This window comes from Neovison vison, chromosome 9, assembly GCF_020171115.1.
Source record: "Neovison vison isolate M4711 chromosome 9, ASM_NN_V1, whole genome shotgun sequence".
NCBI lineage: Eukaryota > Metazoa > Chordata > Mammalia > Carnivora > Mustelidae > Neogale > Neogale vison.
In genome coordinates, this window is record NC_058099.1 from 29,885,195 (window position 1) to 29,900,625 (window position 15,431).

The following is a 15,431-nucleotide window of genomic DNA, read 5'->3' on the forward strand; positions in this document are numbered from 1 at the left end:
GATCAAGCCCTGGATCAGACTTCCTGCTCCGAGGGAGGCTTGCTTCTTCCTCTTCCACGTCCCCTGTTTGAGTTCCCTTTCTCTCTGTGTCTCTCTCTGCCAAATAAATAAGTAAAATCTTAAAAAAAAAAAAAAGAAAGAAAGAAAGAATAAGAAGAAGGAGAAGAAATAAAAGCCCAAGGGAAGTAAAGCAATCTGCCTGAGGTCAGATCACACGGCCAGTTAAAGAGTCCGGGTTCCAATCTAGGTCTCTCTGATTCCAGGGACCGGTGGTCTCCCGGGTACAGAAATGAAAGGTACAGTAATGAAAAGACACAGTGCCCTCCCCCAAGCAAGTCTGGAGGCGCAGTCTACAACCTGTAAACCTGATCATTCCTGGATTTTGACCATGGACTTGAACTGAGGGCATTAACAGTGAGGCAGGTCTCAGAGGTTCTGGTCTCGGGGAGGCATTTTTGCATCAGGAGGGCTTCCGCTGTCCCTTGGAAGAGCAGTTCAAAACCCAGCTATGCCTTAGCAATCCCCTGTTGAAGATACAGACCCCAGGACCTTATTCCGGTTAGAATCTCCTGGTGCGGACTTACTGCGTCAAGACGTTTGGGACTTATCGTGTTAGACGCTGAGACCACGGACTCAGAGGAGGAAATCCCCAAGGAGACCAGAGCCAGCAGTGGGGAGGAGGAGTCAGGGAAGTGCTTAGAAACCAAAGTCCTGTGATGAAACCCGAGATTCCCTTGTGCAACGCTTGGACTGAGAGGTACAGCTGCCGGCCTGAGAGTCTGCTCTGACCCTGTCCCAGCAGGGCCCACAGTCCCATCACTGGGAACATACGTAAGAGGAAGGAGACGCTGACAGTGTTGTGAGGGAGAGTAGGCTAGCGAGGGCCTGGCTAGCTCAGTTGGAAGAAGAGGCTGGGGAAGCTTCCAGTGTCCTTAGTGGGCCCAGCAAGCCGTCCTACTCCAGACTGCTCGCAGCAGCAGAATTCAGGGTGAGTGTGGGGGGAGTCGGGCTGTCACGGCCTGGCCAGGTCGGGAACTGCTCAGTGTTTTGGCTGGGCACCCAGGAAGGCGGCTTTCATTCAGCTGTGTGCCTTCCTCATCTCCATGGCCAGCTCAGCTCTCTGGGGGAACTGCAATGTCCTTCGCACCCCGGGGGTGGGGTGGGGTAGGGGTGGGTGGCCGATTGCTTGGCCAGGCAGATCTATGTTAGCATCCACTTAACAAGAGGTCATTTAGAGACTGATTGTGGCTGCACAGTCAGGGTCCTCCTACTCATGTGAACTTACGGAGAGATTGTTTCTTGACTCAAGAAATTTTTCTCTAGGACTTACGACTTGGGAAGAGGAGTAGGAAATATCTGTGATGAAGGAAGAAAAGCCCCTAAAGGGAATGGACTTTTGTTTCTTGATTAGGAAGTTTAACTTCTATGGGTGAATTTTTGCTTTCTTTTATTCTTTGTTTCCTGCCACTTGGGAAAGCTCCTGGCTGTCTTTACTCCGGATGAGTCAAGGTCACCCAGTGGCTTACATAACCTTGATACCCTTCAGCCTGGGAGTCCGGAGTCTGCTGCACAGCAGGGCTTTCGACTTTCAGCCCAAGGGGCTCCTATATTGCCGAGGGCTCTCTCTGCAGCCACTGGAAGGCTAATCCTGTGTGGGGCAGCTTGTTTCTCGCCCTCTGGCTGCTTTGTGGCTTCAGTTTCATGGACACTCAGCGAGGTGCAGTGTTTAGGCTTCTGCTGCAGAGATGGGAAGAAGCCTGGAGACTTTACTCCATCGGATTTGGAAGAGTCTCACATCTTCAGAAGTAGCCTCTCAGAATTCTGTTGGGCTTCTGTTCTTTCTTCTTTGTACTGTCTGAGAAATGTTATTATTATTTTTTTAACTTTCCACTTGTCATTTATTCTTTCATTTAATTACTCTAATACTTACTGAGCATCACTACGTGCCTGATGCCATTCTAGAAACTGAGGAATAGAGTGTCAAGCAAGGTGTAATTCTTGCTCCCGAGGAATAATTAACAATCCAGGCACGTGCTGTTCAATAGAATATTCTAGGATGATGGAAATATTCTCTATCAGAATTGCCCAGTGTAGTAGCCACTAGTCATGTGTGGCTATTGAACAATTAAAATGTGGTTATTGTGGCCAAGGAATTAAAATTTTATTTGTTTTTAATAAACTGAAATTTCATTAGCCGTAGGTGGCTAGAGGCTACTACATTGCTAGAGCAAAAAGGGAGGGAGATAAAGAAGCAGATTTTTATAACATCATATGCTATATGTTATAATGAGATGGTTGGCTGGACTAGTAAGTAGGCTGGGGTTAGTTGGAAAAGGTTTTGATTGAATCCGATTATTATCAAGGACGCCAAACACAAAGGGAAGTCCGAGTCCAAGACTGACAGATTCAGCTGGTAAAGAAATAATGAACCCCTGTTAGATTCAGACAGTTTATCATTTACGTAGATAGTGAAGGCCAGAGAAGCCACAGGCTCCAGCTGTCTGAGTCCTTGTCTTACACCCTGAAACAATGGCGCTGAAACAAACGGGGCCCCATAACCTCAACACAGTTGCTGGGGAGCCAACTCCAGACTGCAGCAAAACTGTCACAGAGCCTGCAGCCGTGCCCCAAAGTCATACACCTCTCTGGAACCAGGGAAGTGGATGGGAAAACTGTCTCATGGCAGCCTCCCGTAAGATAGGGAGAGACAATGGAGAGATACAAACTTCCACTTATAAAGTAAATAAGTCATCGGGGTGTGGAGTACTGCATAGGGAATATAGAGCCAATAACAATGTAAGAACCTTGTATGATGACACATGGTAACTAAACCTTTCACTGATTGTTTGGTAACGTGTATTAGTTGTCGAATGTTGTACACCTGAAACTAATCTCATATGTCAATTACATTTCAATTTAAAAAAAGGATAAGAAGGACAGGTGAGAAAACACTCTTGTGGAGCCTCCTGTGAAGATTGCCTAACTTGCCATGTCCCCGCCATCACAAGGCATCCCATCCTGATTTAGGTCCTGGTGGTCCAAGTTCTGCCTGTGGTCACGGGGAACCCTCCAGGGTGCTATGGTGGAACCATTCCCCTGCAAAGGGTCTTAATGCTAGGCCAGAGGATTTAGACTTCACCCTTCACCCTGCGGCCATCAAAGTTTAAAGCAGGAGAGTGATTCGATTATTTTTGTGTTGAGATCTGTCTGACTAGATTGCAGAGATTAGACTGGGAAGTGAAAAAGACTGTAAACAGGAAGGAAGACTTAGGTAAATGGATGAGAGCTTAGGGGAATGAAGTGGAGAGCACAATCAGTAATCATTTTGAATAATCAGTTGATGACCAGGAAATGAAGGGCTCCCTGTGCAGTGAATGTGACCAAGACACATCAGACTGGATCCTGCCCTCAAGAAATGTACAGATTCATAGGAAAGCAAAAACACAGCATAAATGGCTCTAGTGCACGTTTCAGTAACATATTATGTGCTCTGGGTGGCATTGTGGAGAGCCCAGGGGACAGAAAGTCGTTCCTGTATACAGTAGGTGCTTTATCGATGTTGACAATACAGCATTGGATAGGATAAGCTTTAAGGCTTCTCATGACTTATTCTAGAAAATCTGTGACAGACTGGTTTTGAGAGCCAAAAGCTTTATTAACAAAGGTATTAATTCCTATCACAGTATATGGATTAGTTGGGATCTAGTTGAGAATAAGACAACAGAATTAGAATACAGGGAAAGCAGAAAAAAGTCACGAACGTTAAGCGTGGTAAGAGGTAATAAGGAGACAGATGGAGGGCTTTGGATATTGGGGGCAGGGCTAAATTGCCATACGCCAGTGGAAATAATATTGTACGAGTCCTTACTTCCCACTTCCCACCACCATATTTTGGTATTTCCACTTCACCTTGTCCTTCTACCCGAGAGAGGTCAGTTGGCCCTCCGAGCTTCAGGAAAGAATGACACAAAAACAAAGGCCAGGAAAGTATTTTTTTGAGTTACAGAAACCCCAGTAGGAGGATGTGAATTCCCAAAGTCACAAATAGGTGCGTTTTGTTTGGTATCCACCTTGGGGTTTCTGTTGTGTGTCTGTGTTATTTTGTGTTGTTTTGTTTCTAGGAGAATACCTCTGAATGCCTTTAGACTGGGCAGATCTTTATTTCATTACTGTCTTATATTGCATTCTTTCTGACCTTTCCCTGCGAACTTATATTACCCACCCCTCCAGGTATCTGAATTTGGACCCCCGGCATACATTGCAAAATGGGTTTAGAAGAATGCGTAAAAATATAGGAGCATGGTGTTCCGGCCAAGTCTTTTAGCACCGTACAAGTCACTGGGACTTACTTGGACTGCAAGGAAAAGCAGAGTGCTCTGAATTCTGTGCGTGTATCTCTGCCACCTGGAGGAAGAAGGACTGAAAAGAGAAATTACGCTGAAGCTAGGATAATAGGAAAACATTGCATTTTGGGCACATGTGGGTTTGTGGACTATTAAATTCAACCCTACTATTCCATTATCTATCCTGCTATACAGTGCATCAGGCTGTATCTGTCATTAAAAGCTTCAGAGTCAGGGAAAGGAAAAGAAGAAACTAAAGACAAGAACGTAGTGAAAAAGAAACAAGGGTGGGAGAGGCCAGGAAAAAAAAAAATGCATGTTCACATCCTTACTGTCATTTAGGAAAAATAAATAAGATTTTTTTTTTCTAAAGATTTTATTTATTTATTTGACAGGCAGAGATCACAAGTAGTCAGAGGGGCAGGCAGAGAGAGAGGAGGAAACAGGCTCCCTGGCCACTGAGTCACCCAGGAGCCCCATAAATAAGATTTAAGTGAAGGATCAGATGACATGGGTTAAAATTCTTTTTGCGCCATTAAGACAAACTTGGCTAAGTCACGTGAGTTCAATCTTCTGACTTATAATGACCATGAAAGGACCTTGAAAAGTGGAAAGGCTTTATTTATTTTTTTTTAAAGGTAGCAGTTTATTTATTTTTTTAAAAAAAGATTTTATTTATTTATTTGATAGACAGAGATCACAAGTAGGCAGAGAGGCAGGCAGAAAGAGAGAGAGGAGGAAGCAGGCTCCCCGCTGAGCAGAGAGCCCGATGCGGGGCTCAATCCCAGGACCCTGGGATCATGACCTGAGCCGAAGGCAGAGGCTTAACCCACTGAGCCACCCAGGCACCCCGTGGAAAGGCTTTATTATGGGAATTAATGTTACCCAGTGGCTAGCTTTTAGTAAGTGCCCAATACATTTTTTTCTGTTAGAGAAAAAAAACAGGACCAAAGAGAGGATAGAATTCCAGTAGTCATTTAAAAGAACCAGGCCCTTTCCTTGTCAGAGGATTGTGGTGTATGATTGCCTTTTCAATTTTCCTGGAGCTGTCGCTGCATTTTAAAATTATTTGTTAAAGATAATGCTCATGGGACAGGACAGCTTATATCACCAGCTAGTATAAATCCCATCGGTTAGTAGCTTCATTGTCTAGACAGACTTGACAGCGAGTCCTCTCTTGTGAATTGACTCAGAAGACGGTAATTCTCCATTTCTGATCTCATGAGGCATGTCTCCAGTCCTTCAGTCCTCTTCTTCCACTTTCAATTTATCTTCACAAATCAGCCTATTGGACCATCGGATATATTTTTTTAAGATTTTATTTATTTATTTGACAGACAGAGATCACAAGTAGGCAGAGAGGCAGGCAGAGAGAGAGGAGGAAGCAGGCTCCCCGCTGAGCAGAGAGCCCATGTGGGGCTTGATCCCAGGACTCCGGGACCATGACCTGAGCTGAAGAAAGAGGCTTCAACCTACTGAGCCACCCAGGCACCCCTTTCAGATATGTTTATAAAAGGCAAATGCTTACCAAAATTAAAAAAAAAAATGGAATAATAAATAAAGGGGGAAAATTCTTTTTTTTTAAGATTTTTTAAATTTTATTTTTATTTTTTAAATTAAATTTAATTTTTTTTCAGTGTTCCAAATTCATTGTTTATGCACCTGCCAGAACAGGGAGGGTGGCAGGCATGAGCAGGGGGAGTGACAGGCAGAGGAAGAAGCTGACTCCCTGCTGAGCAGGGAGCCTGATGTCCCAGGTGTCCCAAAGTGAGAAAAATTCTAGAAAACACGATTCCTTGTTACAATATTCTTCTTATACTGCCTCTACTTTATGCCTTTCTTACTCTGTCCACACTTTTCAATGCTTACAAATAATAGCCAACTGTCGTTACATAGCGGAGTTGCGCTGTGTAAGGCTTCATTTTTCGGAATGCAGATTTCCCTCTCATTTTCCTTTATACCAGGAGGGTTTGTTTACTCCCTTAACTCATTTCTCGAAATGTAAAGGGAGTTTGGGGTAGGTAATTCAGGAAGGAGGGGCAGACATGATCAGCCTACCACCCTCCTCCGCTTGCAATAGAGTGCTCACTAACCATCAAGAACCCCCTCGGGGGCACCTGAGTGGCTCAGTGGGTTAAAGCCCCTGCCTTCGGCTCAGGTCATGATCTTAGGGTCCTGAGATCGAGCCCCACGTCTGGCTCTCTGCTCAGCGGGGAGCCTGCTTCCTCCTCTCTCTCTCTCTGCCTACTTATGATTTCTGTCTGGTAAATAAATAAAAAAAAAAAAAAAAAAAAGAACCCCTTCTGTCTTGTACCCAAAACTGAAAATGAACATGACCCTTTTGCACATGGCCCTCATGAGATGAAAAACTTGTAAGGAAATCACTAATGAGACCACTCAATCCCTATCCGTCATGATGTGTACCATAACCACACGACACTTGAAGTTCAAAAACAGTTTCTTTTTTTCTCAGTTAAGAATCCTAGTGGAGGGGCAACTGGGTGGCTCAGTGGGTTAAAGCCTCTGCCTTCAGCTCAGGTTATGATCCCAGGCTCCTGGGATTGAGCCCTGCACTGGGCTCTCTGCTTAGCAGGGAGCCTGCTTCCCCCTCTCTCTCTGCCTGCCTCTCTGCCTACTTGTGATGTCTGTCTGTCAAATAAATAAATAAAATCTTAAAAAAAAAAAAAGGACCCTAGTGGAAACCCCTAATTACATTTCACGAAACCTCAGGGGTCCTGACAACCCCAGGTATATCGGTACTGAGTCTTCATTCATGTGTGTATGCATGCACACACATGTATGTGTTGTGTATGTGTGTATTTTAGTTCTGGACTCTTCTTGTTTCTTGACTATAAGGGAGTGATGACATGTAGGCTTCATAAGTGTGAGGTCTGTTAGATTCACAGCCAACTGCTGGGAAGGCAGTCTGTCAAACTTTGCCTTGGATCCCTACCAAATCCTTGCAAAGGTACACCCATCCCAAGATACAAGGTGTGAAAGACACTGACTTTATTTAACCCATATTGCAAGGGGCAATGACTATGGAGTTACTGATCATCTGGTCCTTTCCTTGTCTTCGATGGGGAAACCCGAGACAGGGTTCACAAGCACACACGGATGGCCTGACAAGTGGTGTCTCTCTCTCTCTCTCTTTTATTTGTTTCATGGTTTTGTTTTTGTCTAATCCATATCATTCTCTTGAAAGAACTGTTCCTTGTAGGAAATGTCACTCTCATCTAATCTCCAGCATACTCTTTGGTGGAAATAGCAAATATGTACACATAGAGTAAGAGTGACCACCATGGGGAATTTCTGACAAATCAGAATGACTGGTGATCTCTGGGTCCCCATTCTAAATAGGCAAGGGGAAAATATCCCTGGCACATCCTGAATCAGGAATTCAACCCTGATCCAACCTGCCGTGGCCCCAGGTTGAGGTCATATGGTGTCAGCATAGCTACTGAATCTCCATCCCTGGGCTTTAGGGGGCTTTTCTATCATTACAAGGTCTATCAAGATTTTGTCCAAAAAAAATGACACATGCTATGTCAAAGTTTCATACAAGAAATTTCTTACAGAGCTAAATACTGGAAAGACCTCTCTTTTTCCTTTCCCTTGAGGACCTGGTAACTTTTTCTATGATAATAATTAGAACAATAGAACTGACCAAATTACCTTTTCTCCTTTGGCAGTCACTAATTCGATGCCAAACTTACAGCACATGAAAAGCTTTATTTTTCATGCTCTAGGTTTTCTTTGACCAATGCCTGATTTTGGTTCATATTTTCCCAGTTCTATTTTATTTTTATATTACTCTGCATCTGTTATCTATAAATAGGTTTTTTTTTTTTAAAGATTTTATTTATTTATTTGAGAGAGAGAGACAGTGAGAGAGAGCACGAGCGAGGAGAAGGTCAGAGAGCGAAGCAGACTCCCCATGGAGCTGGGAGCCTGATGCGGGACTCGATCCCGGGACTCCAGGATCACACCCTGAGCCGAAGGCAGTCGTCCAACCAACTGATCCACCCAGGCGTCCCTTTTTTTGGTGAGTATGAGGTATGGAAGAAAGGAGGAAAGGGAGGAGAGAGAAGAAAGGAAAGGAGAAAGGATGTAAGAAGGAGGAAATAGCCCAAATTTTGCTCATTAATGGAGCAGAGCACAAAATAGCTGGCCCAATGTCTATTACAGTCTCTACCACTGCCGACATTTTGACATTTATCAGTCCATCAGAAAGGCGTAAAAGCAGAGACAAGATCATGGAGTTTTGGAGCACCTGGGTGGTTCAGTCATTCAGCGTCTGCCTTCAGCTTGGCTCATAATCCCAGGGTCCTGGGATCGAGCCCTTACATCAGGCTCCCTGCTCAGCCGGAAGCCTGCTTCTCCCTCTCCCACTCCCCCTGATTGTGTTCTCACCCTCACTGTTTCTCTTTGTCAAATAAATAAACAAAATCTTCAACCCCCCCCCCACCAAAACATCATAGAGTTCTATTTTCCCTTAAAAGGAATAAATAATGGGAATACAGAAAAAAAGAGCTGGAATTTGGTCTTATAACGACAGGGAGGGATTAGAGACAAACAACACCATAGTATATTTCTTGTTCCTGTAACTCGACCCCAGGTAGGTGTGGGGCTTAAAAAGCAACACTGATCCTTCCTGTAAGGGCTTTTCCATGCATTACCTCCTCAGATCCTAAAATACACCCCGTGAAGTAGGTCAGATGGGTATTATCTCAACTGAAGAATTAAAGTTCAACTTACCCCAAACCATGAAATAAAGGTTTTCTATAGTGTTACAACGGAGAAGACAGGAGGCTGCGGTATCAGCCTTAGCTTGCATTTCCAATTCTACTGCTAATTATACATGAGGCTTTGAGCATGTCACTCAACCTGTTTCCTCATATGTAAAATGAGAATAATGAGTTTTCTTGCACGTCTTCGTTTCCTTCCTCTGAACATTCTGTATATTTTGCCTGAGGTCTCTAGAAGCAGAGCTTGGCCAGACCTAACGCAAGCCTTGTCTCAGTCTTTCTCCTGGGATTTCGGTCTCCAACTTCAAGTCTCCTCTCACCCTCCAGGGCAGGGAATACCACTCTGTCCCTTTGCGATTTGCCAATGTTCCAGCTGACGGCCACCCCAGCAAGTGCCCTTGCAGATGAGCCGGTGCACATCCGAGTGACTGGCCTGCCCCCGTTGCAGCTGGTGACCCTAACAGCATCTCTGAAGGATGAGAAGGGGAACGTGTTCCGGTCCAAGGCCTTCTACAAGACGAACGAGGTTGGTGAGCTAGACCTAATGAAGGCTCCTGCATTTGGAGGCGACTACGTGGGGGTCCACCCGATGGGTCTCTTCTGGTCTCTGAAGTGTCAGAAGGCTTTCAGGAGGCTGCTTAAGCAAGATGTGATGAACAGCCCCTTCTGGGTCACTCTGAACCTCTATGACACAGTTGGTCTCCAAGATTTCAGCACAGAAGAGCCCATAGCCAGCCAGGTGGTCCAGCGCTGGTTTTCGGCCCCTGGGGTACAACGGGTGCAGGTCCGAGAAGGTCGGGTGCGGGGAGCCCTTTTTCTGCCTCCAGGTAAGACTAATTTTTGGTGATACAGGAAATGTTGTTGATGAATATAAGAACAAAAACAATCACATTCTTGGAGAACGAGTATTTCCCACAGTAGTTTACAACCAACATGCCATTGTGTGTGTGTGTGTGTGTGTGTGTGTGAGTGTGAAAGTGGAATTTATTTTCTCACCTTGTACTCCCCTTCTTAGCCACTTGAACCTCTTTCCACTCTTTCTGATCCCATTCTCTTTTCTTTTTGTTGTTTTCAGGGGAAGGTCCTTTCCCAGGAGTCATTGATTTGTTTGGGGGCCGAGGGGGTCTGGTTGAATTTCGGGCCAGTCTTCTGGCTGCGCATGGCCTTGCCGTGTTGGCCTTAGCGTATTTTGCCTATGAAGATCTGCCCGAGTTACTGCAGGAGATCGACCTGGAATATTTTGAGGAAGCCGCTAACTTGCTACTAGCTCATCCCAAGGTAATTAAGAATACTTTTCATTTTAGCCTGTAACATTATAGTCCTCCCCCCACCCCACCCCCAAAAATCAGAAATGTCTGTTTTGCCTATTTTACCAATCTGTTTTGGATTTGGGTATAGCACTGTTTGTCCTTAAAATGGGGATGATGATGTTGACCTTGTGGGGTTGCTGGGTTGCTGATCAGCTTACTGGTACAGAGGACAGTAAATGGTGGGTGTGTTATGGTTATCTCTAATGGAAGAAAAAAAAAAAAAGCCAAGACTCTTTACGTGACTTATGCATCAGTAACTCTTCCATTTTTATCAGCTGCTGATCTCAAATGATGAATTCTCCGGCTTGACGTGGTTTCAGACTTCAGTGATTGTCTCTACATGGGCAGTGCTGAAGTTAAGTCTCCCTCAAAAGTCCTGAGACTCAGAGTGCGCAGAAGTTCAGTTTCAGAGCTGGGCCACAGAAGGAGAGCAGAATTATCAGCAGAATGGCTGTGGCCACACCATCTGATTAGCTGAATTAGCTCATCAGTTAGTATCAGATCTAGGGGCAGAACTGAGCCCCAAGTAAGTGTGCAAATCCCAAAGCCAGTAAAGGAATCTAGAAAGGAAGGATCATTTTAGAACTCTGTCAAGTATTGTTGTACCGTGCAAAATGTGGTCCACGGTCCAGAGGCCTTGGTAAGACCAGAGAGCTGTTTGAATGCAGACTCTCAGGACACAGCCCGGTCAGAATCTGCATTTTAACAAGATCCCTAGGTGACTCGGATACACGTTCAGGTATAAGAAGGACTGAACTAGTATGTCTCATAATCCAGCTTTTTTTCCTAGGAATTAAATATCAGATGAATTATAATCTAGACCTCTTGAAGAGGTCTTGAAGTACTGATGTTTGTGTTGGTGACTAAAAACAGAATAATAGGAATAAATATCATGTGGTCAGGTGCCTGGGTTGACATTCTGTTAAGTTGAAACATAATAATTCCGGTTTTTCAGTTTGAAAATGTTTGAATATCAGCTATGTTTTATGGTTCAGCCTGTCATGGTAAAATGATCATACCAGGTAACAGTTACTGTTACCAAACAGCTCTCTGTTTGACTCTATGCTAAATACTCAAAAATCACTCTTACTTAAGGGGCACCTGGGTGGCTCAGTTGGTTAACTGTCTGCCTTCGGGTCAGGTCATGATCCCAGGGTCCTGGAATTGAGCCCCACATCAGGCTCCCTGCTCAGCGGGCATCCCGCTTCTCCCTTTCCCACTCCCCCTGCTGTGTTCCCTCCCTCGCTCTGTCTCTCTCTGTCAAATAAATAAGATCTTTTTTTTTTTTTTTTAAAGCATTCTTATTGATCACTCACAATTACTTCATGATGTGAGTCCTGTTGACAGCCTTGTTTTTCAGATAAGAAGGCACCCTCAGATTAAGTCATGTGTCAAAACTAGACAGCTCTTATGGCAGTGCCTTTGCTCCAGACTCTTTGGTTATCCTGACTCCATGACTCATACCGCTCTCTCCCTGGAGAGCCTTGATTCTTCTCTAGGAGACACGCGGCCGTGTCTCCTATTGGAGTATTATCAGTATCTTCACCTTCAGTGAAACTGCCGTCATCACCACCAAACATACATGTGATTTTTCTTTTTTTTTTTCCAAAAAAAAGATCTTTGACAGACAGAGATCACAAGTAGGCAGAGAGGCAGACAGAGAGAGAGGAAGGGAAGCAGGCTCCCCGCTGAGCAGAGAGCCCGATACGGGGTTCGATCCCAGGACCCTGAGATCATGACCTGAGGCGAAGGCAGAGGCTTAACCCACTGAGCCACCCAGGGACCACATGTGATTTTACCAAGCGTATTTGGCTCTCTTTAAAGGATTGTGTAGCAGAAATTAAATCCCAGATAAAATGTTTTCAAGTTAAAAAAAATTTTTTTTTTCATTTCAATTGTCACTAATTGTGACTTTAGCTGAGGAGGAAGGGCAATTGGCAACATTCAGATTCAGTATCATCCGAAGAGATTCAGTTCCCACCTTGGCCCCTTGATACTGTTGTAACCTTAAGCAAGACTTGTAGACTTCCTGATCTCTGGGCTCTTATTGGAAAGGCAAGCTGAGACCATTTGTGTGTAAAGCACTTAGCTGAGGACCCAGCACCCAGTAAACTCTTGATAAATCCACCTTGTCATCCGTGCCCATCTGTTTTTCCCTCTATCCCTTCCCTACATCCTCAACCAGTCCCAAAGGGCTTCAGGGGCTGTTCCCCAATCGTTCTCCCTACGTCACAGCTTCTTCACCCTCCCTGCCACCCACTGTTGTAGTTTGCTCCCTCCTCCCTGCTCCCCTGTGGTACTGCCATTGTGATGAGGGTCTCCTCCCTCCCTCCCCAGTCTGTTCCTCTTAGGAGTGGTTCCCAAATGTAGAAATGCACTGGATTTCCTGGAAGAGATATGCTCTAGGATGAGATTCTTGGGCCCACTCAGACCTATTGAAGTAGAAACTTGAAAACTGGATCTCAGAAAGCTGTAATTAAAGCAAAAAAAAAAAAAAAAAACAAAACACAACTTTTTATTTTTTAGGTGAACTGATGACAGGGCCTGGGCATACAACTCTAAACAAAGTAAATGTATTAGGTTGCCATGTGTTTGACTCTGTCTGTCCAAAATGCTCTTCCTTTTCCTACTCATCTCCCAAACCCTCTGCTCCCTCAGCCTTTCACAGAATTAAGGACCCCTTCCTATGACTTACTACTTTCCCTATTAGATGGGGCGCCAGGATTCAACTCTTTATAGAATCCAAGTCTTGCATTTTTACCCTTCCAGCGCTTTCATGATTAGCTCTTGGATTAATGGATGCGCAAGACCTCTGTAGCTGTAAATTGCTATTTAAATATGAACAACACCTACATAATACTCGAAAGGACCCAGGAACCTCTTTAACTAGCTGGGGAGAAGAATTGGATTCCTAAGGTTACCTGTTTCTACAGGTGATGTTGAATGTTGCTGGTGAATTTAAATTCTTTTTGCTTTTCTGGAACACTCCCTCTGATGAAGAGTTTTTATTTCTATTGTTTCACTAAATCCATACAACAACAATCCCGTAGGGTAGAGAATATTATCCCTACCCCCGTAAGACAATAAGGTTCCAGAAGGCAAGGGGGCAATGTTCTCAGTCACAGAAGTTGGTAAACCCCAGCGCTAGGACTCCCATCCCATATATTGGATGTCTGACTGTTTCCATGACACTAGCTTACTGGCCATCAGGGCAGCTCCTTCAAGTATGGCCTGTGATGGGTTCGCTTCATTTTGTGCCTCAGGTCCAAACGCCAGGAATTGGAGTGATCTCCGTGAGCAAAGGTGCAGAGATAGGGCTGGCCATGGCCTGCTTCCTGAAGCAGGTGGTAGCCACCGTCTGCATCAATGGGAGCACTGCCATCTGTGAATTTCCACTCAGGTACAAAGATCTGGTGATAGCACCCATCCCCACGTTTATGGAGCGCTTGCAGTTTGACATCTCCGGGGCTGTACGCCTCCTCCACTACAGGGGGGACCCCCGGGATAAGGTGAATCAGCGGAGCGTGCTTCCTGTTGAAAAGGCCCAGGGTTCGATCCTCTTCATTGTTGGAGAGAACGACGAATGCTCGAAGAGCAGGGAGTACGCTGAGCAGGCTCTGCACCAGCTGCAGAACCACGGGAGAAACAATGGAAGGATGCTGGTGTACCCGGGGGCGGGCCATCTCATCGAGCCGCCCTACGCACCCCTGTGTTACGCTTCCCCAAACTTGAAACTTTCTTCGCCCCTGCTCTGGGGAGGGGAGCCCACTGCCCATGCCGCAGCTCAGGAGCACTCCTGGGGAGAGATCCTGAAATTCTTCAGGCAACACCTTATTCAAGCCAGAAGCAAACTCTGAGCCAGGGCTCAGGGTGACGATGAAGTGGGGAGACAAAAAAATAAGACTAAGGCAGGGATAGGATGGGAAGAGGAGGTTCTCCTGACTTCTCTAGGTTCACAGTTCTCCTGAATCAGTTGTTACGAAGTAGGGCAAAAATCAAGGGCTAATGGCACAAGATCAATTATCTGACAAATTTGTATGGAATTTGAACTTTTTGTAAACTGAATCTTAGTTTCTATGCACCAGGGTACATTGCTGTCTCAAAACTGTGATGTCCTAGCAAATTGAATCATCTTTTGTTTCCCTAGGTAGGGATACCTTGGACCCAGGGATTGCCGATCTAGATTAATTCCCTGGAACTTCCAAGTTACTTGTGGAAAAACAAGTCACTTCTGTTTAAAATTGAGTTTCTGACATTTGATATGAAAAGTTCTAATGTCACCATCACATGTAATGCTCGTTATTGATTTCCAATAGATACTCTATTTTTTTCCTCAGAATAGTGATGTTTCTTTTTATCCATAAAATATATTCCTTTTTCTAATTTTAATCAGGAGTGGGATTGAATTTAATCATGTGCTTTTATAGCATTTATTGAAATTAGTTATTGAAGTTAGTTAATATATTTAAAGCAATTAGAATAGCCCAGGTTTGTAGCAATTAGTGTATCAGAATTAATTACTTTCATAATGCTGTCTTCCTTCAATCTGTTAATGTGGTGAATTATAGTCATTAATGGACTCACATTGCTTTTGTGTCTGATTTTACTAGATTATTTTTCTCATATTGACTAATATGGATTTTAAAATTTCTTTTGGAGCCAACCTGGTCATTCCTATTTTCTCAGAATTTCACCCATATTTTCTAGAACACATATTTCACTTATAATTTTGCACACATCCCTTATTATTTGCATTCTTTCTCTTTTTTTCCTCTCAACCTGACTTACCAAATATTTTTCTATTTTGTGGATCTTTTCCAAGAACAATTTTTGGTTTGTTTCCTGGTCAAGTCTTTTTTTCCTGATTCCTTGATTTCTATTGTTTTAAAATAAATTCATTCCATCTCCAATTATTTTGTGTTTATTTTTCTGGCAGTGTTCTCATTTTGTTAATTTCTAGATTGTTCCTGATTTACTACCCCCCCACCTTTAAACCCAAGAATAACTTTACCAGAGTACAAGGTATCAGC

The 15,431-nt window shown here is 44.2% G+C and overlaps 1 protein-coding gene across 2 annotated transcripts; it reads left to right on the forward strand.

Moving 5' to 3' along the window:
* Nucleotides 1-591: 591 nt before the first annotated feature.
* Nucleotides 592-15,225, forward strand: LOC122917402 (acyl-coenzyme A amino acid N-acyltransferase 2-like). 2 transcript variants are annotated; one of them, XM_044265249.1, is made up of 5 exons: nucleotides 592-988; nucleotides 4,231-4,479; nucleotides 9,419-9,918; nucleotides 10,167-10,369; nucleotides 13,665-15,225. In XM_044265249.1, coding segments are annotated over exons 2-5 (1,299 nt in total). In that variant the 5' UTR covers nucleotides 592-988; nucleotides 4,231-4,477; the 3' UTR covers nucleotides 14,259-15,225. The 2 variants fall into 2 exon arrangements, with proteins under 2 accessions (XP_044121184.1, XP_044121185.1); XM_044265250.1 differs by lacking the exon at nucleotides 4,231-4,479.
* The last annotated feature ends 206 nt before the right edge of the window (nucleotides 15,226-15,431 follow it).